We start from the raw sequence: 25,164 nt of genomic DNA on the forward strand, positions 1-25,164 counted from the left end.
AGAGTTGATCAATGAATAGGCAATCATTTTCGTCAATGTTCAAGGAATTCTTACAGAAAAATATGTAAACTTATATTCAACTTGAGATTTGGCTGAATGTGTTTCTTGGTTATGATGAAGATTGATCAAATCTATGAATTATCTTTCAATATGACTTTTCATCAAGTATCTCCAATTATATTTTTTATTCAATCATATGAATTCAAAATCCTCCGAATTTTTATCGAAAAATTAATTTTTGTTGGATTTCAAAACGGAACATTGATGTTTTTATTTTCTCGTTCATAAATGGCACCCAAAAAAATTATGTTGCTTTCAGAGCAGCTTTTTTCGCATATAACTTTGCGAATTATCATGGTAAATATTTATCCCGAATATATTCTTGAAGTTAGCAAAAGAAAGACATTTGAAAAAAGTATCCTACCTCAATCAGGAGCCGAAATATTTTAAATTCACATTACGGGCGGAACTTTCTACAAACAATATTGGAAAACTTGAACTTTATGTTGAAGTTAATGTTTTTGGAGTGCTGCAAACCCGGGCCGGATGAATAAACGAAAAGATTTCTAAATTTTCATCATTTCTAAACCGGTTTTGATATTTTTTTTTATTTAAAGAATCTTTCATATTGGTTATGCCGAATATGAATAATTGTGGTAATAACGAATGAGGTTATAAAAAATGATTTCAAAAACTCGAACTATTAAGCTTTATCACCGACTGACTCATTGTAACTTTGAAAAGAACTTTCTGCATAGTGAAAATGATAGAGACTTTGTTCAAATTAGAAGGTATTTTAGATTACAAATATAAAGGGCACATTATTACTAGTGAAATAGAGGTTTTGGCCGTACCGTGAAGCACGTTTCGGACGTAAAACTTTACCACCGACTCAATTTTTCGAAATTCGTCTTTGCATGCTTGAGGTGCAATTGCCTGGATGATCCGGGAGAAGGAAATATTAAGAACAGATAGTTGATTCACAGATGGATCAAAAACACCTTCCGGTTCTGGTGCAGGTGTTTTCAGTCGCAGACCCAGAACATATATATCAACCTGCCTAAGAAACTATGCGACTGTATTTCAAGCGAAAATTTACGTTATTAAATTGTGTGCGGAGAGATTGAAAGAATCCAACCTCATAAACAAGTCAATAAAAATATTATCGGACAATCAAGCGGCGTTGAAAGCTCTTGGCTCCTACCGAGCAATGTCCAAATTGGTAGCAAATTGCCAAAAACGACTCCTTGATAGGAAGACCTAACAGATTGTCTCTGGTTTGGATTCCTGGCCATACTGGCCTGGAAGGCAATGAGGCTGCTGACTGCCTTGCAAGAGAGAGTGCTACAAGCAACTTCATTGGACTAGAACCTGTCATTGGCATCTCTTTAGGCTTTGCCAAACAAACATTGAACACCTGGATGGCAAAAAGATTTATGGTCTTCTGGCAGAATCTTCCAGGATTGGCTCACTCCAAGGCGTTTATTCACTCTTCGAAGATTGATACTAAACAGTTGTTGGACTACAGTAGGGATGAACTACGATGCCTAAAAGGCCTTCTTACAGGTCAGTGTCATTTGAATCATCATATGCAGAGGCTCGGACGGTCGGAAAACAGTATGTGTCGCCTCTGTTTGAAAAACAGATGACCTGTTAACCTAACCTAAACTAACGTTGATATAAAATGATATTGAATATTACAAATCTATAGAGCTGCTGATTACCATTAAAAATAACAACCTTTATGGGCGTCGCCATTTGGGGGGTGAAGATCGTTTTGAAGATCGTAAAATGCAGATGGAAGAAAGAAATTAAATGGCAGGATACCACTTTCAGCAGTAAATTTTGATTTTTATATGTGACATTCGCAATATCTCAGAAAGAAAATTGCACGCTTTTTTCTAAGAAACTAAACTTCTTGCCTATTATTCATTCTTGCCTTTCAGCTATTTCTGACATTATATCCGGCAAAGTTTTGGTCGTAATCAGATTCAAAACGTTGCAAAATGATCGTCTTAAGAAGTTGTATAAACTCAGAAATGAATTTTATATAGCTTATAATATTTTAATTATTATATTCACCTGACTATTACACAAGGACACATTGTAAAATTAATTTAAGACTAGTAGATAAGGCAACATTGTGAAATTGATTTAAGACACTCAAGATGCAGCTACCTAGAATAGGTATCTATGGTAGAAATAAGGATGGCTTTGTACGTATGATTAGTTTGATCTTCCTCTTGAAGATGATCACTTGGTGATCGAAACATGTGTCGAGATGTTGAAATAACGGTTTGGTGTTGGGAAAAACTCCAGTAATATTCATTACTACACCAAAGGTTCCAAACGGTGCATCACAAGTATATTTCCATGTTATAACAATGTTTCCGGTGTTACACGATAATAATTCATTTTGCTTTTTGGATAACCTACTTGAATTTCAAGCATTTCGATAAATATTTTTGTTGACTAAGTTCTAATTTGCAGTATTTAGAATCTGCGTAACTGCGATAACTGTAAATCAATCATTCACTACGGAATTTGTCCGGAAACCATCGTAAAGTTCATAAAAACTCTGCTGTCACGTTGAACCTACACACAGGAAAGTTCTCCAGCATCTCGAACTCCCATTTATCATCTCTTTGAATACATTACACCCATATTATGCTAACGGAAATTTTACATGGCGTGTCGAACAAGTCTACGAGATTCCCCGAACGTTGTAAAACAATGGACCGACTATCTTCCCCGCTGGTTTTGGAAGGATTCTCGAAAAAAAATGGAAGAAAAAATCCATCGACTGCAACGTTATGATGGGCATATTTAATGTTGGACTTTTTGTCGAAAAAAACAGCTCGCCTGTTGTTGTGTGTATGTTAAATGGACTCGTTGAGTGTTATTTATCGTCGGTTGGAGCCACGATCGTGGGTGTTAGCTCTTTGTGTGGGGAAATGGACGTTTCACTAGGAGTGTGTTGTAGGCGAACATTTGGCAAGTTTATGTGGAGTGGCCTTCAAGAGAAATTGGCACAAATCATGTCTCTGTTCCTTTTTTAAGGTCTCTAATTATTTCAACTGTGAGGAGTTTTGTGTAATACTGATGACAATGGGTTTGGTGTTTCACTGAAGTGTGTATTGAAATATCTATCAGAAATGATATAGAACATACCACTTTTTGACTTATCTGCTTTTCCTTCGTCCTTGAAATTATGTATACTTGACTTCAGACAAGACCATAGAGAGCAAGATACTCAAGAAGACATTTCCAAAGTATTTTTAAAATTTTTCAATTCAGTCCCATCTCTCGTTCATAATGCAGTTTTCAAAGTAGGTCGTCTATGGAATTTTCAATTGCACAAGTCGATTTTGCTAATATTCAGTGGATGGGTTTTGTTATAAAAATATATTTGTCTAATTACAGCATAAAATCAATATGACAACAAAAAACAATTTACAATAGTTCATCCAGCGATAACACCTAGCAATCATGCTGGATACATTTAAAAATAACCAATACGATAGAGTATAATACAAAAATTGAACCTGCTGTAATTCCTGGAAATCAATAAACGAAATCAATCAAATTCCCTACTAAACAACCAACAGAAAGTTATTCATTTATTAAACTCATTTTCAAAAATTCCAAGAATTTTTCATCAATAACCATTCATTGTTATCGTTCAATTGCTTCTCTAACTATCATCGTTTTTTAATTGTTTTTTCTTGAAATTTGTGTTATTATCAAGGATATTTCAATATTTTAAAAAAAGATAAAAATGTGGTCAATTTAAAATATCGAAAGAAGTTATTGGAAAAAGTGTTTCTAAATGTCATTTTTAGTGCTCTCGCAGTTGATTATTGAAAATTTCACTAGAGTAGTAACTAATACGTTATTATGGAAGTTCATCAAGTATCGGTCAATTCCAACACATATTTTGATTTTTTGACATTTTTTTTTAATTCCACTGTTACAAAATGGGACTCAATGTAACCTATATAAAACGACTAATTTTTATTTTTCTTGAAAGTAGTGACATAATAAATATGAGTTCTTCTCAAAAACCATTTAGGAAGGACTATTTACAATTGATTTACAGTGAGGAAAAGTTCATTTGGTTTTGAGCCTATAAGAGGTAACTTTATGAAGTATCTATGTTTGAATAGGTAGTTTATGTCTGAGAGACAATGATTCCAGAAAAAAATTAAATGAAAATAATCAAAAAAATCATGACATAGAAATTGAACGCATTCAAAATTCCAATTTTTTAAATAATAACAAATCATCTTTGAAATTTGAATATTGAATTAAAAGTAATTCAAAAACATAAATTCAAAAATTAAAGATTTTAGTAAGGGTGTTTCAGAATAACTCATTGGAACTGAATGAACTTTTCGGAAAGTTGAAGTTGAATTTATTTTATATTTAATAAACATATTATATATGTATTTTTCTATTTATGAAATTTAATAACGATTTTCATGCTGATTTATCATCACTAAAATTTTAAAATCGATATTATCCCATAAAATTGAAATATTTTTGTAAATTGGTAAATATGTTTTCAATTTTTTAACAAACAGTTCGTATCTTCAGCGGCCAAATTGCAGTATATTTTCCCAAAAATTGAAATATGGTTTTGCAGAAACTAGCATGTCAACATGAAGAAGTATAATTAATAAATTGATGAATGTAGTCGTTTGTTAGTACGTGGTAGGAGGTCATCATGAAACATGAAAATAAAAAATTTCTATGTTTTATGCCACTTTGTATTTGTAACTAACGTTGCTGTTACGTTCATTGTATTTGTTTGTCCTTCTATAATGAAACTGCAGTAATGTTAGTTACAAATACAAAGTGGTATAAAAATATAGAAAGTTTCAATTCTCATTTTCCAAATACCAAACTAGTGCTTTATTCAATATAAAAATATAACCTTTGTATAACCTTCTATTAATTTATGACTAATAATTCCATCAGAGTATAGGTATGAACAACTTGAATTTTTTTAGGCATTATGAAAGAGAATACCTATTCAATGACTGAACATTCTAACAAGGTTCAGGTATAAACTTTTAGCTCATCAAATGACTAGGTAATAAACTACATACCAATTTCCACATTAGAAAACAGACTTAGCATAGGGAAATAATTAAATTCTATTCAATTTATCGATTTCTAAGCATGAGTTTTAAACGTTTTTCTTCCACATGTAACAAGTCATAGTCGTGATGGATCTCATGTACCTCTGTCATAAATGGTTCGAAAATGTAGAATTCACATTCACATTCAAGGAACTATTATGTTCTTTTTTTCTTTGGGGAAAGCAATGTAGGGTTTAGTTACTATGAACACTCCTGAGGAAGCTAAGGTATAACGAAACACATGTTGCGGTTTTATAAACTTCTCAGTGAAATTCTCACAAAAAAGTGATCACAACAAATCAGTTGAAATTAAACGAAAGCAAGAACCAGAAGGTCTTGTTTACGACCTCAAATACTGAAACCACTGAAAATAGCGATGATACTGCCAAACTACTAAGACTCACTCTTGACCGGAATTTATCATGGTATGCACACATTGATGAACTGAGTAAGAAGCTGTGTAAGAGTTTATTTGCTTTTCGACAGCTAGAGAATATTGTCTCTTGACGCCCTGAGAAGTTCACATTTTGCTTTGTTCCACTCACATATGAATTATGGCATAGTTTTGTGGGGTAATTTCTCTCACTCCATTAAAATCTTCAGACTTCGGAAAAAAGCAGTAAGAATATTGATGGGTATACTAACACTACCATCGGTAGTGGTAGTGGTTACTTGAAATCCATAAAAATAAATCAATTCATTCGCAGCATCAGGATATTCATCATCATGCTACAAGAAATGAAGATCTGTTCATAAAGCCTCGATACAAACTCACAAGGTCTATTAAAAATTCATTGAATATCAATCTTTACAATCATCTTCCTAATTCGTTCAAAGTGCTCAAACAAAGCTCCTTCAAAAACAGAGTTAGAACTATTCTCCTGGAAAACTGTTTTTATAGTACTCAGGATTATTTAAGTACTTCAATTATGCCGATTTAGATTTGATTTTATTTCATCTGATATGTGAAGCTCATGTTTATACATAATATTTGTTTTTTAACACTTTCAAAAATTTCAGACTGACTATTGTAATGTTCAAAATTATCTTTCATTTTATTCACAATTTATGATTCAATATTTTTACTTATGACTAGTTTTTTTTCTATGTATATTTTTAACTGACTTGCAACAAACATTCAAGTGTAAAGTGGTCAAATAAATATATCTATCTATTTATCTATGAATTTTCATCATGTATCGGCCAATTGCATCGAAAGTTCTTGTGTTATATAAAAAAAAAGAAAAGATATACGCTTAACCAATTATTTTTGAGTTAAAAAAAACGTTTTTTATGAAATTCTGCTTATTTGGACATGAAATAAAATACTGACAACAAAAAGGTAATTTCCTAATACACCAATGCCAGGCAACTACATAATAAAATTGAATTGAAACCAATGAACAACAAATTCCCATGTACTACACGAGCATTTTTCTTCATTCGGTACACCACAAAGCCATTGTGTGAACATTAAATTCATTCCATGTTCGCTAATTAACCCATGTCGGAATATTTGTGAACTCTTCTTCTTCATACAACACATTCACGGCAGAGCATCTCTCGGTACTCTTTCAGTCACGACCAAATAAATTATAGTACCCAAATTGATTCCCATGGCACAGAAATTAATTTCGTTCTCAACTAGTCATGTTGAGATCGTGCTTGAAATAGTCCAGTCGATTCGAATTCTTTAGCTAATGAGAAAAAAAATCGATGAATGTGCGAATGAGATCATGACTTGTAATTCTCTTATTGGGGCATGAAATTTAAAGAAAGAATAATCGTCTTTATTACATTCAGCAACGATTAATCTTGCAAAATGCGATTGAATAATTTGGAAACAAAGAGTGAATGTATAGGAGATTTGCACACTATTCAACTGTTTGGGTATGTGCAATTGGAACATAACCCTTGATTGTTTTCTTTAAAACAGATAAACGATGAAAGAGATTCCGAAACAATTACAATGAACAACTAAACTATTGAAAATACTTTTCTCACACCAGAACTAAAAAACTGTCTTGACGAGTGTTTCGCCAACCTGATAGGCGTCACCAACAGATTATTCAATACCTAAAAAGTAGCTACATCATATGGAATATAGACATTGAACGTACAGTAAAATCTTACAGTGATCGAAACAGTGAACAATCAATTAAAGCTATCGTACTGAGTCTTGGCCGGTGGGAGAAATCGTATCTGCGTAAAGTTTGGGTCGTAAAATTGCATATGTTTATGCAATTTATTCTTTAACTTCATCAGTAACTGAATACGGTCCTGAATTTAGATGTTTACGGCTCGAATAATCTAAGAGACTGATAACAGATTTCTACATATCTACTGCACAACTCGAGGGAGTGGCTTCTCACCGACCATGACTAAGTCGGGCAGCTGTAAATATGAAATTGGAAGAACGATCTGAGATCGAAACCTTGAGGAATACCGAAGTTATGTGTAGATCTACTTCCAATACAGGAAACTATAAAATTCCAACAAGCACCGTGATGAGAATATTTTCATTTATTTTATCCAAACCACTGCTGAATTCATTTGCAGATGTGACTTTATTTAACGGAAAATCAATGGCTTTCATTAAAAACTAATGAAGTTCCTTTCAAAACATCAAGTTCATTTTTTTAGATTAACTTCATATCGAAAACTCATCGTGTTTCGTTTTCATTTCATTTCATAGCAAGTCGATCTGTGATGACTGGCCTAATGAAATAACATTGTATCGGATTGAGTCTTTCTTTTGTTTTCTGGACACACATCCGATCTATGAATTATTTATGGAGAACGAATATATTCAGATGTCTAGTGTGACGATTGTTTACAAGCTTGAATGATTTGAGGAGGGCGTGATTTGACAGCTCATGTCAGTCATGATTGGTCGACCAAAGATGAATGTTTTTATACAATCAACTTCACTTTAGATGAAAGATGATAACACATTTTTGCATAACATCGAAAAAGTTTATAAGATGACATATGATGCGAAATATTCTGAGCAAGTAGACTAACCTAAAATTACGTTGGCAATTTTTTCTGTTTAGGTACACTTTATATCACTTATCATGAGAGTTTTCTATGACTACTGAAAATATCGTCAATTATTTGACCATTTCTTGTTGGATAAAGAACTCCAGTTTCATCCTACGAGTGAGTAACGATTCTTCACTTCGAATCAATCACAATTGATCAGGTACATAGAGTGCCACCAAGATTTAGCCAAAGCCTCGGTAGATAATAACATTATCCTGAGGTGGGTTAAAGGGCACGACAGGAGTAAAGGTAATCGCATTGCCGACTCTTTAGCCAAGGAAGCGGCTGGACTAAGAATTTTAGGACCAAGTAGCACCCACGGCCTGATGACTTCAACAATTGCGGAACTAGTTACACCCATGCTCAATCTTTAAAGAGATGGGATGAAATCAAAGGATGTAATCTTGCCAGGATCACCTTGGGCGACCCTGGGAAGCTGGCGCCGAAGAAATATCTGGCGATGACCAGGAAAAATCTACGCCTTATAGTAGGATTTCTGACTGGCTACTGTCAGCTAAGGAAACACCCACATAATATGGGGCTAGTGAACACACCTCTATCCAGGATGTGTGAACAGGAAGATGAGATTGTCAGGCATGTCCTGTGCGAGTGCCCGGAGTTATCGTCAATAAGAGAGTGTGTGTTCGGCGAGTCTTGGCCTACACCTGCCGATATAAAGAAGATGTCTCCCAGCGACCTGTCAACCTTCCTGGAAAGGACAGGATGGACGACGACCTAGGAGGACAACTCCTCGGGAGGATGTACAATGGGTCACATGTGGCCTAAGTGCATGGGCTTACACTCACCCTCCGTACTCTACAGATACAGATGACCAGGTACATCACTCAGACTCTTCGAGGCCAATCACATACGAGTAAATTGATTACTTTACAGTTTAGTTTGAATGATTTTTAATTGCAAGTAACTTTTAATAATTTATCATTTCAAAATTGTTCTAAAACTTCGAACTCAATCACTGAGCTGACAGTTCGTTTTAAAAGAAACATGGAGCTGAAAAGTGAATGCCGGTATACCCCAGCAGAAATTTGTCATGTGGCGAAGTTTGTCACTTAATAATAAAATGAAAATTAGTTAGAAACTCAAATAACTTTGTCACACTAATTGGTAAAAAGCATCGTGGGTTCATATGCACACCAATATGTCTTGGTACAATCACGTCGCAGGAATTGCAAAGGCTGCTTATCAAAAGCTTGGATCACTGTTCCTAACCAGAGAACTCTACACACCTCAGCAACTTTTGATGCTTTATAAAGCTCAGACCAGACCTTCTTTGGAGTATTGTTCTCATGTATGGAGCTCAGCCCCCAAACATACCCTGAAGGTGCTGGATTCCACCCAGAAAAGAGCCATCCGCCCAGGGCCGTAGCGAAAAGATAAACCAGGGGGGAGGGATCCAAATTTTTCCAACCCCACCAGCAAAATTTCCCAACTTTCCAAAAAATGAAAGCCGATACTACTATAATATATCAATTTCCTTACTTTTGCTATCCAAAGGTTTGCTAAATGCTTATGGGTATGCACAAACAAAAATGAATTTTGCTAATTATAAAAATAATAATGGGAATTATTCTACTTTGGACCAAGGTCCTTGTTCTTCCACTATATCCACCATGTATAGGAATATTCAATACAAATGAAAGGAATTAACACTTAAATAATATTGTGCTTATTGTTTTCTACTATTATTTTTTATATCTTCACGGCCCGAAATTTCCCAACTTTTCCAAGTCGAAAAAACAGCGAAAAGTTGGGAATTTTGTAAAATTGTCACTTCAAAATTTATGGACTGTTCTCTTACTTGGGAGAAATTAAACTTTTTTGAAGTTTTCAAACAACTCAGAATTTCAAAGTATGGAATCTCCAAGTTATACATGTCGGGAAATCCAAACCTTCTCTTGGTTTTTTCCCTTTTCTTATTACCTTCCCCTTTCTTTTCTCTCATTGTTATTTTTTAAGTTTTTATCCATTTTTTGTATTTTTTTTTTTCTATCTTCACGGCCCAAAATTTCCCAACTTTTTCCCAAGTCGAAAAAGCAGGGGGGAGGCTCCCCCCCATCCCCCATGGCGACGGGCCTGCATCCGCCAGATTGGAGACGCGAACATCACGTGCAATCTTGATAGCCTGGAACATCGAAGATAGTTTGGAGATTTGTCTCTCTTCTATAGATACTTTCACGGAAGTGTTCAAATGACTTGGCACATTTGATTCCTCTAAGAGCGGTACATATTAGAAACACGCGACGAACTGTGGCTGCTCATGGACTACCGTTTTTAAACTTTTTTCAATCACACATTTTTCAACCATATAATGTATGAAATTACAAAAGTAAAAAAAAAAATTGGAAGATTTGCAACATTTCTATCTCGTTGAATTATATACTTTTATTTGACTTGAATTAATTCATGAACGAAGACTTGAGGGTTGTTTTTCATGCTGATATATTTTCAATTTGTTTTTCAATTCATTCCAATTTTTTTTTCGAATTTCCTTTTTTCAGGCGGTACAGATAAAACTTCCAAGATCTCTCATATTAGGAAGCAGACATTTCAATAGAAAAATAAATCATAATCCATCATCAAAACAATAATGATAATGAACTTGACGACATAATCCTACCCATGGGAGAACGAAACCGACACGCCGATTATCAAATAACTGGTATATGAGAAAAAATCCAGTTATGCAAATTGCTAAATTGAGATAAATGCATTTCCTAAATTAGCGTATCCATCCTTCATTTTAAATTGGCCATTACAATAGCGACAATCCCATTTCAGCGGATATTATGCGTCCTTGGGTCAATTATTCGCTTCATTTGCGTCCATCTGACCTGATGCTCGTCTTTCAAACGTTCCATTACACAACACGCCAGCACTGTTGATAGAAGTGATGACAACGACACAACTACAAATATGAATGCCGAAATAAGAGAAGTTAAAACAGTAGACAGTACTAGAAAACACGAAAATGATAATGGTCTGAAAATAGCGGAAAACCATATAGGAAATAACGGGGTGAACGTCTCTAACAATAGTGAAAACGGTAATGTGATTATAAGTGACAATGGAGATCAGAAAAAACAAAGTAGTGAAGAGGAATCAAAAGAGGGAACTGGAAACAATGTAAATAGAAACGAAGGTGAAAAAAGTAACACTAGTTCAAAGATCAAACCCGACAGGAAAAAAAGCAGAAGTGCTGCGCAGGCTGAAGACTTAAATGCTGTTGGTGATGGAGCTGAAGTGAAAAAAGAAAATGGAAGTCAGCAGACCCCTCCAACTAAAAGTGTTAGAAGAAAAAAAATTGTTAGGAGCAATACAGTTCCTAATGATGTTCTATATGATTCCCAAAATAGCCTCAATGGGTGAGTAGAGTCTGTCGAAGTAGTAGCCATAAATGGATATCTCTAGCTCTATTTTTCATTAAATTGTCAACACATGCATGTGCAAATATATTTGTTTGATTTTTGTGGATGATATGATTGAATTGATTTTCATTCAAGGAAAAAACTCGAGTTTTAGATAAAGTAAAATGTGATTAATACCAATCTGTTGTCGAAAACAAATACAATGTCAATGGAATACATGCTCGATAAACTTCCAATAGACAACTATGTAGTATAAAACGAATTGAATAATTTTTTTTTATTTTTATTGACAAAAAGCATAACTTCAATGAACATGACAAGCAACTTGAGTGAAGAACTTTTCCAGGTATTATGCAGTGAGAGCGGTTTATAATATGATATCCAAAGTGCTGATTGAATTTCAGCTACGACATGGAATACCACATTGGGCAACATGCAATTCAATCCTAAACTTTTTTTTGATATTACAGAAAAAATATGTGAGGTGCCTGTGGAGTGTCAAGTCTAGAGAGTCCTTCAGAAATTTTTGCATTGTGAATAAAATTTCACTAGTCATTGTACACTTCATTTTCGAAACGGTTTATTTGTACATAAATATAAATCAATCCTTATGCTACTGGCTATGGCTTTTATAGTTCACGGCTTTCTAACCATACCAAATAATTCAACGACACATTTCATCTATTACTATGGTGGTGAATTATTCAATCAAATAGCATAAGATGTAAGGTCTGAAAACCTTTAAACCCCATAATAGTGACAAAATTACTTTAACGAATGTTTATAATACTTTCTTTATATTTATGTTTTTAGACTTTATCATGCAAATCTTCAGGCAATAAAGTATATTTTGATTTCGAATTGATTTGATAAATATAATGTCTCTGTTCTCCAATCTTCAGAAACCCTCTCGAATCACCTTTCACAACAACCCAAATTACTGATCATACGTCAATACTGACAACTGCCACACTCAAAATTCCCGTCAAATAAACGTCACTCGTAGTTCGCTAATCCAATGACTTTTTTACAGCAGTAAAATGTTCAGCTGGCTCAACCGAGCCCCCGAGGTTCGCCCAGAATGCTACGAAAACGTCATCGAAGGTCTCAAAAGCATCTACAGGAACAAGATGCTGCCTCTGGAGCAGCACTATCTTTTCAACGAGTTTCACTCTCCCCCTTTGAATGACGCGGACTTCGACGCCAAACCTCTGATATTGCTCGTGGGGCAGTACTCCACCGGGAAGACGACCTTCATCAAGTATCTGTTGGAGAGGGACTTTCCGGGAATGAGGATTGGTCCAGAGCCTACGACCGATAGGTTCATTGCCGTCATGTATGGTGAGAATGAAGGAGTGATCCCTGGAAATGCTCTGGTAGTGGATCCCAAAAAGCAGTTCAGACCTTTGTCTTGTTTCGGTAATGCTTTTTTGAACAGATTTCAGTGCTCTTTGTTGAAGTCAACTGTACTGAAAGGCATGTCCATCATAGATACGCCTGGGATATTGTCAGGTATGTCTTATTTGACCTCTTTGGAAAGTGTGGAAAACTTGTTAGCATGTTTTGTAAATTCTCAAATGGACATAAGATTTATAGATGAAATATTTGAACACGTATACATTAACTATCAAGTCAAAAAGAGTGGCAAATGTAAAAATTCAACTAACATAAAGAGACCATAAATAACAAAATCAAAGCCGTTTCAAAAGCATACAACAAATTATGTAGAAGTACAAAATTTTTATTCAATAGAGAATCAAAACAATTTCATGAGAAAAATCATATATACTATAAAAGTATCTATTGATTAATTAGACAGACCTATATGATATTTCCAAACGTGTATGGAAGTTCATGACGCCAGTTGACAAGATGAACTAAAAGTTATGAATTCGAAAATGCAACACTTTGTTTTCTAATGGTTTGAGTGGAGAAATAGCACCAATTCCATTAGATTTCAAGTAAAGATTGGATATTATCAAAGATTTGTTTTATAAAATTGTTAAGGTATACCTAGAAGTTTCTAATAACCGTTTTGTCGAGAACCTTACAGGTAAAATCGAAATAAACCATCTTCATGAGAAATAATTAACTTATACCTAGTTGGTACAAAAAATGGTAACTACTTTTCCATTAGGATATAGAAAAATATGGAATGTAAGCAATTGAAGAAGAATTAGTAAATGACATATTAAAAAAATTTGTAGTTAAACTGTGGAATCATAAAAAATGAGAATTACATTCCTGTAGATTGAACTTTAAAGTTAAACCTAACTTGACGAGTCAATTTGGAATCTTTGGGGTGAAATTAATCTGCTAAAAACACTTTTCCTCCATCACAACAAAAATGCTGTCTCTTGACGCGAGTTTCGCTAACCAAGTTAGCATCATCAACAGATGAGTCATATCCTGATCCATATTGGCTAGCGAAACGCGCGTCGGGAAATAACATTTTTGTTCTGGTGAAGAAATATTGTATTCAATAGATTTATATCTTGTAGTTGGGCAGTTTTTTCCTATGTGAATGAATTATTGGGAGAAAGGAAAAATTTGCTTCTGGGGTTTTCCATACTGAGTTTGAGAATAGTGGTGTTGAAACATTCCTGAATTTTGCATCCCGCGAGTTTTAATATTTATAAAAAAATTTTTTTGTTGTGTTTGTCTGAACAAATAATAAACAAGAATAGGGCATCGACTTAAATTATATTTTTATGGAATAGATCTTGAGAGAAAGATTCCTCAATGAGAATTATGAATAGGAGAGGCCCCAGTATTGATCCTTGTAAAACATAGGATATAAGTGGATAACATAAAACTATACAGCGTGACATAAGAAGTAAATTTTCACCTATTAATTTTGACAATTTCAATTCACTATGTATGCTATCTAGTCAAAAATTTCAGAAATACTAGTTTAGTACTAGTTTGATGAAATTTTGGGTATTCATGAAAAAATACTTTTTCTATTGGAAATTTTTGGAATTCAGTAATGATTTGAATGAAAAAATAATGCAAAAATGAAAAATGTATACAGAATAATGAAAAATCGAATCATCTGTAACTCTAATACTGGAGTACTATATGATTTTGTTTTGAAAAACAAACTAAAAACATATCTGAATGCCATTACTATAACAGATAGCACTTTAAAACATTTCGATTCCTCGATGAATGGATACAAGGACGAGAAAAACCACTTTGGGCGAATCTTACACGTGGAAAAGACCGCCCTAGCCCACCTTTCGTGAAAAAGGACTCTCTCGACAGGAGAATAGGTCCTTAACCCGGAAACCGGAAGATTTACGGGAGTGATGCATGGAGAAAATGAACGTGTAATTCCGGATACGCAACGAGAAACAATAATTCTGTCCCATCTTTCCTGTGCTGAGCACTCTAGCACAAGAGATACGCGCCAAATTTTTTGTGAAAATGTTCCGAACAAGTAACATTGAATTCCAAGTCTAGAAAAACAAGTTTGGAAATATTTTACTCTTTTCGCGGCGTACTTCCACAGTTGTATAATAGAAAAACGCTTTTTGCTGGATTATAACAGCACACATATGAGTTACAACCGAACTACATTTTTATTATTCGAACTGGTAACAGACGTTTCAATCCTGGAGTTTTTCGGGATGGAGTGAACACAGAATCGATGGTCTTTTGAACTAAAAGTTTTTAATTCGAAAATATGGAATTTTAGCAATTGAAGAAGAATTAGTAAATGACATATTAGAAAAATATGTAGTTGAACTGTGGAATCTTGAAAAATGAGAATTAAAACTTCCACTTTTATTTGTAACTAACATTACAGCAGTTTCGTCATTTTGCAGTAATGTCAATTCCAATCAAAAGTGGTAAAAAAGAGGAAGTTTCAATTCTCATTTTTCATGATGATCTCGTAACACGTAGTAACATCTTCACCGGCAGCAGCATATCTCAATGAAGATCTAGGGGTGAAAGTAACCAAGTTCCAGTAATGTCAGGACAGACATTTCCTCTTTCTCCTTCGATAAATTTGTTGGGTAAAAATGAACGCCAGTTTGTCGTGGCACAATCATGTCGCTGGAATTGCAAAGGCTGCTTTTCAGAAGCTTGGAACACTGTTCCGAATCAAAAAACTGTACAAACCCCAGCAACGTTGATCTTCATAAAGCTTAGATCAGATTTTATTTGGTGTATTGTTCACATGTATGGAGCTCTGCCCCTAAGCGTACTCTGAAGTTGCTGGATTCCATCTAGAAAAAAACTATCCGCCTAATTGGAAACACGAACATCACTTGCAACCTTGATAGTCTGGAACATCGAAGAAGGGTTAGAGATTTGTCTCTCTTTTATAAATACTTTCACAGGTGGCGTTCAACTGACTTGGTACATTTGAATCCATCAAGAGCGGTACATATCGGAAATATGCAACGGACTGTGGCTGCTCATCGTTTGAGGTTCAACTCAGTACCCCTCGAACTTCACTGTTTAAGAACTGCGTTTATGTGGAATAAACTTCCTGAGAAAGTTTTTCCAAATGAATTTAATCTCCAGCCAATCAAATCCAATGTGAATCGCACAGGCACCGCTCTTAGTGCGCCTTGAGGATATTCCTGTAGTGCTTGTGTTTCTTGAAAAAATTTGTTAGAAAAACTCTTGTAGAAAATAGGTGTCTGATATCGTGGTTGAAAAATGTTTTTCTGTGATTTCCTTGCATTCCGAAATTTCTAACCTGTTCGAGAATTCCTCATAGGTACCTCCATTTTGTATTCTTCAGTTGACTTTCCTCAAAGTGCGTAACTGGAGAATTTTAAAATCGCACAACAAATTGATTCTAAATAGAAAAAATGGTAACTTGATAATTCTAAACTGATTTAAATATTAGATACAATATTCTACAAGAACGGAGATATTTATAAACATCCAATGTTAAAGTTATTTTCGGAATAAAATATAAAGTCAAAGTGAAGCCGTGGTCCAACAATAAAATCCTCTTTTAAAAGCATAACTACATTTTGAATATAATGTGGGTAAATGAAAGAGAAATGCCGACGATGACGATGCTTTGTTCTAGAAAGGAATAAACTGAATATCTTACTGCTGTCTGCCTACAACATGAAGTCGCTTTCTATAGACAATACACTAATGCACAGAAATAAAAACATTACTTTTCATACACTCAACTAACAAATATCCGGAACAAATACATAAATTGACATCGAATACATATTGTCATCGAATGGAACATTCAACTGTTTCCACGTTTCTCATGCTCGTAAGTGATTCATGGCGGTAAAAAAACTGGAAACAGTTGAATATCGCAAACGTTTGCATTAGGCTTCGTACAAATGAAAATTTAGTTACTTTCGGATGATAAATTTACGGAAAAGTGTACATTTTGCCGGATGATGAGAGATTATTGAATTTATGTACAGAATTAATAAATTGATGGATGCAGCCGTTACTACGTGGTAGAAAATCATAATGAAAAGAGAAATAAAACTTTCTATGTTTTTTACCACTTTTATCATTTATAAAAGTGGTAAAAAATATAGAAAGTTTCATTTATCTTTTCATAAAGAAATAACTTTGAATACATCAATATACAAAGGAGTCTCAAAATTTTTGAAAGCATCAAATTGGCAACATGAAAGTGGAAAAATCATGTTTTCTGTCATGACCAGTTAAATTTAAATATTATGAAATTTTTCATAAGTAAATCACAGTTGAAACAATTGGTTAGGGATTTCAATCTTCGATAGATGGTAGCATATGCTATTTTTCTATGATGCCTAGTTTATTGTTCTCAGCATGACTTCGAAATTCACAAATGTCAATATTATAAAAGAAATCATCATTTTGATTTCTACTACCCATGATTGAGCCTTGAACAAGTAATGAAAAAAATTTTTGTGAATAAATTTATCAATATGTATTTGTTTTATATCTGTCGAAATATCAAACAATTATCATTGATATGTCTTCACAAAAAATAATGTATAGGATAAGAGTAGGAAGTCCACTTAATTATTCTCAAGACAATAATATTTTCAGGTAGGAATAAAGTAGAACGCTAGCCGAGGAAATTAACCGATTTTAGTACTTTTTTGGTACTTTCACGAGACGAATGTGGATAATCAATATTTTTCGACTCGAATATCATCAAAATTGATAATGAATGCTACTTTGAAATTTTTCTCAAACTATTTAATACGGACATTGTTGTACATAATTCCTCAACATATCTAAATAAGCATAAAGTAGTACACCTTATATTCATTCACATTCTATAATATATTCTATTTATAGAAAAAAAATTCAGAGAATTGTCAGAAAACATATCTATTTCAACCATAAATCAAATGACTTCGTTCTTACTGAAAACTTAATAAATGATTGACATTCTTCCGTGAATATATCAAAAAAATTCGCTCTTTTCTTGAAAAACAATAACTTTGACGTGACTTCTAGAATCAATAATAATGAAGACAATTTCAGTGTCGGATACATCAGAAGTATATATAAAAATATTATATTATTCAGAAGGGAATAACTTCTCTAAGATAATGGAAGACAACAGAATATTGTTTTTTTGAATAAGGAAATAAAGTCAACATTCGCAACCAATGTTTTGGAAGAGAGTGTATGAATTGAATAACAATTATGATGTTTCACATTTGAAAGAGAAAAGTTTGGAACCCACCCTTTTGGAATATTTGGAAGTCAATAGATTCAACAACCTGAGCATACTCTGTCCATCTAAGTGACAGAATCCTGCAAAACATTATCATGCATAGTGTACATGATCTCCCATGAAAGGCTGCTTGTACAGAGTCGCACTAAGAAACGACCGATATTTTTTATTAATATGCGGCTCGGATTTTTTTTAGGTTAAGTGTAGAGACAGTTTCTTCAGCTTGCGAGTACTTGACATTTTAAAAATTTTAGACTTCAAAATGCCGTATATCTACACACCATTTACGAAATAAATGCAAATGTGCGTGGTGATAATGATTTGATCACGCATCTATCATTGTTTGGGTAACTTTGTTAGATGGATAGAACAGTAAACAAAACCTAAAAAGGAACCTGAACAATATTATTATCAACCACCCCTACTACACTTTCCCTTTAGCACACTTTCGTCTCGAACAGATTTTCCTCTCAGGGCCATCATCCCCGCATGTCTATTATTGATATACAAAGCATAGAGAAAGGTAAGATTACGATGAAATATGGGCCGAGTCGGACGGCAAAGAGGGTTGATTTATGGGGGCATCGACTTGATATATAGGTCGAGATTTACTTAAAATATGGGTCGCTATAAACTAATAACGCTGAAAAATACCCCGATGTTAGTTTACATTGTTTAAGGCTAATTTATTTCATTCGTGCGAAAAAACAACGGCGATTCGTTTGGCCCCAGAGGGTTGGAATTAAAGAAAAGGCGGGAGATACGCGATGAGTTTTTTGATGATTTTGGGGTGAAATAAATGGAAGGTGTCAAAAAGATAACTCTGAATGAAAAACTCAATAATGACAAATCTGGCGAGCGTGTTGGCTAATTAAGAGACTTGGTTAAGTGACTTATTTTTCAGAAGGGAATGTACTCATTCAAGTAAATGTAAATACCCAAAATGATGATAAATAGATAAGATGAGATGAACATTATTTCAAAAATATGTTAGAGTTGCCGAATAGATCATCCTGTGAGAATTCTTGGTAATTATAATAGCATTTATGTATTAGGAGGTTTCCCATATCATTGTGGAATTGTATTTTTCATTTATTATCGACTAAAAATCAAGTATAGAATGCATATTCAACTAACAGTAAGTCACAAATAGATTTGTCGGAATTTGACGTTAGTTTTATTTGTAAAAATTCAATTGTAAAAATTATCAGAAGCCCCAAAACAGAACCCTTTATATTTTGAAAGATGATTACTGTTTCTTGTTTACTGCTGGGACCTTCCATGCAAACAGATAAACGTTTTTATTGACTGATTATGTATCATATGACAACTTACTCAATTTCTGTCACCAATGTCACCAAACATGTCACCAATGGGTCATCCAATATATGATTAGGTATTTTACAAATGAAATGCTAAAACATAAGCTGAACATAAGTTTTCCACCGTGAATACAAACTTTTTTAGGAAAACGTAAAATAAAATTTCGTTCCTTTCCAGGCGAAAAACAAAGAATAGACCGCGGCTACGACTTCACAGGCGTGCTCGAATGGTTCGCAGAACGAGTCGACCGCATCATCCTCCTTTTCGACGCTCACAAACTCGATATATCAGACGAATTCCGTCGATCCATCGAAGCCCTACGAGGTCACGACGACAAAATCAGAATAGTCCTGAACAAGGCCGACATGATCGACCATCAGCAGCTGATGCGCGTATATGGCGCCCTCATGTGGTCGCTGGGGAAAGTTCTGCAGACTCCTGAAGTCGTCCGAGTGTACATTGGGTCGTTTTGGGACGAGCCCTTAAGGTACGACGTGAACCGCAGGCTGTTCGAAGACGAAACGCAAGATTTATTTAGGGATCTGCAGAGTTTGCCAAAGAACTCGGCACTGAGGAAGCTGAATGATCTGATCAAGAGGGCTAGGCTAGCCAAGGTGCACGCTTTCCTCATCTCCGAAATCAAGAAAGAAATGCCTGTCTTCGGCAAGGAGCATAAGAAGAAGGACATTATCAAACACCTTGACCAGATCTATGACAAGATCCAGAAGGAACACTCCATATCCATCGGCGACTTTCCAGATATCCATAAGATGCAGGAACTGCTCGTGAAACAGGATTTTAGCAAGTTTCACTCATTGAAACCGAAGCTCTTAGAAGTCGTTAATGAAATGTTGTCCAATGACATATCGCAGCTCATGTCTATGATACCACATGACTCCAGTCCCACCAGTCTGGATGCAGTTAGAGGTGGAGCATTTGAAAACGTTGAAGACAAAGCCACACCTTTCGGCTACAGAAGTGGGGAGGGCTGCAATGCTGGATTTGGGGAGCCTGAGTGGATCGTCAACAAGGAGAGAGAAAATTTCGATACCTTATTCCAATCTTTGGGCCCGGTAGATGGCAAGCTATCTGGAGCGACAGTTAAGGAAGAACTGGTAAAATCCAAGTTGCCCAATGCGGTTCTGGGCAAGATATGGAAGCTAGCTGATGTCGATAGGGACGGATACCTAGACAAAGATGAGTTTGCCTTAGCCATGCACTTGATTAATGTTAAGTTGCAAGGTAATGAGATTCCTGTCGATCTTCCCGATCACCTCATCCCGCCTAAGAAAAAAGGAAAACTAGGGTACTAGAGATTTTTATATTAGCGGGTTCATAGTATTTTGTGTCGGCTGTAAAAAAAACTAGTCAATAATGCATCTTCAGTTTTGGTGTGTCTGATATTGAAACGTTTAGCAAACTTCAAACTAATATATGAAATTATTTACCGAAATATTGTTTTATTTTCCTTTCTAAAATTATGAAGGAGAAAATTCTGCTGTATCTGAAGAAATATAGAGTTGTAGCGCAGAGAAAGTACAAACTGAAAACAACTGAAAAAAATACTGTCATATCTTTTTTATATGTTGCAATTATTCAACTGGTTATCAATTTCAATATGCATAATGTTTTTGTCTACAGTATTATTTCTTCTGATGATTCGTGTTGCCATTTTCGACAAAATGGAGCTTTAAGAATGATTAATTAAAATTATCAAGAAGTTAAACTAACATTCAACTTCATTAGTGGATTGGCAAACTATATGATCTCCACTTAAACATTATGGCATTGTCTGTAGAGAGTATCGTTTTCCCCCACAAATAAAACATGACATCATAGCCATACCATCGCTATCCATTTCTTATACTTATAGTTAATTTTCAAATGATAAAAAACAAAAAATAAATTGAAGAGTGAAACTTGGAATTTTAATGTTTTTTGTCTAGGACATTGTGAATGTGAAACATTGTATTAAAAATCTAATTCACGTGAGAAATATTAAGAGCTGGTAGTGTAGTATTTCGTCAGATTCAGCTTCTCTCGTTGAATATTTTTGGACTATATTTCACATAAACTGCCCACCACAAACATATGAAATTATTATTTTTCATATCAAAACTTAGGTTTTTGATATGAAAACATCCAAATATAATAATAATAGTAATAATAATCGGCTTTATTCATCGAATAATTACAAATTAAACACAGTGAAACAATCGATGAAAGGCGAAGTTCAGCTTATGCTGTTTTTCAACTCAACCTAGGTATTCATGAAATTAAAAAAAAACTATGAAATAGCAAATAATGAGATTTTTTAGAGTTTAATTTTAAGTTGTGCGCGATAGAGAAGCTCGACATATTTTCAAGATCTTCGTTAACCAATGCAACAGCATCATGCCAGTTGTTCTTGGCAAAACAATAATACAATTGTGTATCATCAGCATAATGATGAATAGTAGAGTTCTTAATAATACGGTGAAAATCTGAAATATACAGTGAAAAGAGGAGAGGGCCCAGAATAGAGCCTTGAGGGACTCCGAACCTTATAGGTAATGTATTCGAGCATAGATCATTTAGGCATATTAGCTGACTCCGATCTTTGAGATAGCTTTCAATCAAAGCAACGGCACTAGCTCCAAAACCAAAGTATTTTAGTTTTCTACAAAGAAGTTGATGGTCGATGGTGTCAAAAGCCTCACTATAATCAAGAAGGACCAAATATGGACAAGCTCCGCCCTACATTCAATACCGTGATTGAGACCAAGCGATTTTTTTCACGCCCCGTATAGTCAATTACAACAAATTGTTTACCCTTGTACCAATTCGACCCTAATACAATGAAATAAGTCTAATCGTATAACGGAATAAACATCGGTTTACTTTTCACACCTGTTCAAGGCTTCAAACATATTTTAATCTCGTTTATACATCTCGTTTATTCCTTTCCATAATTTTATTACAATGTAGAGGCGTTTAAATATAATTTTACCAAGGAGACGGTGTAGTCTCCCTACATCTTTTTTCAGACACATCAAGTTTTATTGGGATTCAGCGAGAGAAAGATTTAACGGACGACATAAAATGTGATTATGTGGAGTTTTTTAATAATGCATATACTCAGAGAGTATGTTAGTTCATTACAGAGCGCATTTAAATGATGACGTTTCACTGCCACTATTTCAAGCTGAATAATCCAGAAGATGGAAGATTCAATTTTCTTTAATTTGAAATGGAATATTGTACGACAAATCGATGAACAGATAATTATAGCTGGGTTTGTTCTCAGATTCAATTTCATTTTCAGGATTAATTTCCTGTCCAGCAGCAACAAAACAAATTAGACTGAAAACCCATACTACATTTATTTTTTCGAGGAAAAAGCTAATTTCCGACAAATTTCCTTTGATTGTTTACACAAAATTTTCCACGACCACGAAAGAAAACCTCCTATGCCTGAAAAACATAAAATACGTCAAAAACAGCTCTATTGTGAAATATTTGATGTTTTCATCTGAAATTAAGGCCTCTATTATTTCCTATAGTATCAAGACTCATCCCACTTCTGCAACCATCAGAACGACGTATAATAATAGTAGAGTCCCACCAAAAACCCGGCTAATTCGGTAACAATTAGAACAAAAGATCGCCTTGTTCTTTGTTTTAATTGGTTTAGTAGAGCCTGCAGCTGTCTGTAAAGGCCTATTTTCTGATCCCGAATTCCTATCCTTCTCCTTCGGAAGTCGGGCTCACAAAGTGATTCGTTTCAATTAATGTTTTACCCTTCTTGTGTGATTAAAGTTGGACGAATCGATCGGTCATGTATTCCAGGTTTCCCTTTCGTTACCTGAATAATTGAAGAGGAGGGCACATGTACAAAGCAGGGTTCATGAAACTATGATGTGAAAATATTGTGATTCTAATAATTGGATTCTATTTCAGTATCGATGAGGCGTAGGTCAAGCAAGATCATTGAGCCTTATTTACGTTTTAGGTTGACCAGAATGTTTATTTATCTGATATGTTTTTTTAATGGAATCATAGAAAAAATGTGATTACCGAAGTGAATTAATATCTGAAAAATACTTTTCAGAGTATGTTCATAACATTTCGAGAATGAATACAAAAAAGAGTTTTATGAAATTTGACATTATTAATCAATTAATTCCATAACATGTAACTTGAGTAAAATTCTTAGGTTTGTCTCTGAGATCCGCACCCTCTCAAATCACATTTACAAAATGTTAAAATATCGTTTTAGATTCACTTCGACCAAGTGGACGACATTCAAATTAAATTTTTTTTAAGGGAATATCTACAACATCCAAATAGCAGCATCCAAATAGCTGTTACCAAAATAAAATAATTTAATTTTTGATAAAATACTTGAAATTCAAAAACTTGATAAATAGCTTGTGGATAGATTTTTGAGAATGTCAGCTGTTATGTGGTAATAAACATATACAGTGTGTAAAAGTCAAATGGAAGAATTTCATTATTTCAGTTACTGTACATATTTTAAAAAATTTTGAAACACGTCAAATGTAAATTATAATTTAACATTCTTCAACGTAAAAATGCCACCCCTACCTTCAATAAAATTACTGAAAAACTAAAATGTAATGCCAAACATAATGAAATGTAGAATACGAAAAAGAATTATGGATGTTAACGAAGTAGATGTTCAAAATGTTCACCGCGAACGTCATGGCAACATCCTAATCTCAAATAAAACTGTCTTCTAACATTATTTAACATATCAGGCGTGACCGACCTAATCGCAAGCCTTATTCGTTCTTTCAGGTCACTCAAATCTGAAGGTTTAGTTTTGTAAACATATCCCCATAAAAAGAAATCTAATGGTGAAAGGTCAGGTGTCGCGCTGGTAATTCAATCGATCTTCGCCTCCCTATCCACCGATTGGGAAATTTTGTATCGACGTATTGCCGGACATTAAGTAATGTGGTGGTGCTCCATCCTGTTGAAACCATTTCATATTCACTGGAACTTGAGGGTTTCCTGAATCAGGTTATAAATTTGCTAAACTTGGAATGACATCATTTTGAAGTAGTGCCAAATATTTATCGCCATTCAAGTTGCCCTCAATGAAAAAGGGACCAATGATATGGTTTCCTACAATCCCTGCCCAAACATTAACCTTGTGAGGGTATTGCGTGTGTTCTTCTCTCATCCAGTGGGGATTTTCTAGTAGCGGCAATTTTGCCGATTAGCATGACTCTTAAAAAATAAAGTACACTTCTAATTGGATGATATTGTTATCCAACATTTTCATCATTAGCTCACAAAATCGTCTTCCATGATCCTCAGTAGGTATCATTTCATAGGGATGCATTTTATTATCTTTCAATATGTTTACTATCGATGTATGGCTAACATTGAATATAGTGGATGCCTGTCTACTCGATGTATGTGGGTTTTCCTCAAACTCAAGCATCACATCTAATTTGAGTTCATCACTCATTGCATTGGCAGCTGCTTTTTTTATCTGCCCACATGACCAAGCTCGCAAAACTGTTTCTCTATTTTGCTTACTTTGCTAACTTGAAGTTAACGAACTTCAAACTCTAATTAA

At 34.4% G+C, this 25,164-nt stretch overlaps 2 protein-coding genes across 6 annotated transcripts in view; one reads left to right on the forward strand and one right to left on the reverse strand.

Annotated features, from left to right (window-relative positions):
• unc-5 overlaps window positions 1–25,164 on the reverse strand; it is a 706,638-nt gene that overhangs the window by 134,209 nt on the left and 547,265 nt on the right. The window lies entirely within an intron of this gene.
• Window positions 11,056–21,027, forward strand: LOC111513099 (EH domain-containing protein 1). Its single transcript, XM_074184454.1, has 3 exons — window positions 11,056–11,572; window positions 12,609–13,087; window positions 19,752–21,027. Exons 1-3 carry the CDS (start codon window positions 11,124–11,126, stop codon window positions 20,885–20,887), a joined length of 2,064 nt encoding a protein of 687 aa, XP_074040555.1. The 5' UTR covers window positions 11,056–11,123; the 3' UTR covers window positions 20,888–21,027.

Source organism: Leptinotarsa decemlineata, unplaced genomic scaffold, assembly GCF_025532065.1.
Source record: "Leptinotarsa decemlineata unplaced genomic scaffold, Ldec_3_MD MMD2_tig00026354_RagTag_RagTag, whole genome shotgun sequence".
NCBI lineage: Eukaryota > Metazoa > Arthropoda > Insecta > Coleoptera > Chrysomelidae > Leptinotarsa > Leptinotarsa decemlineata.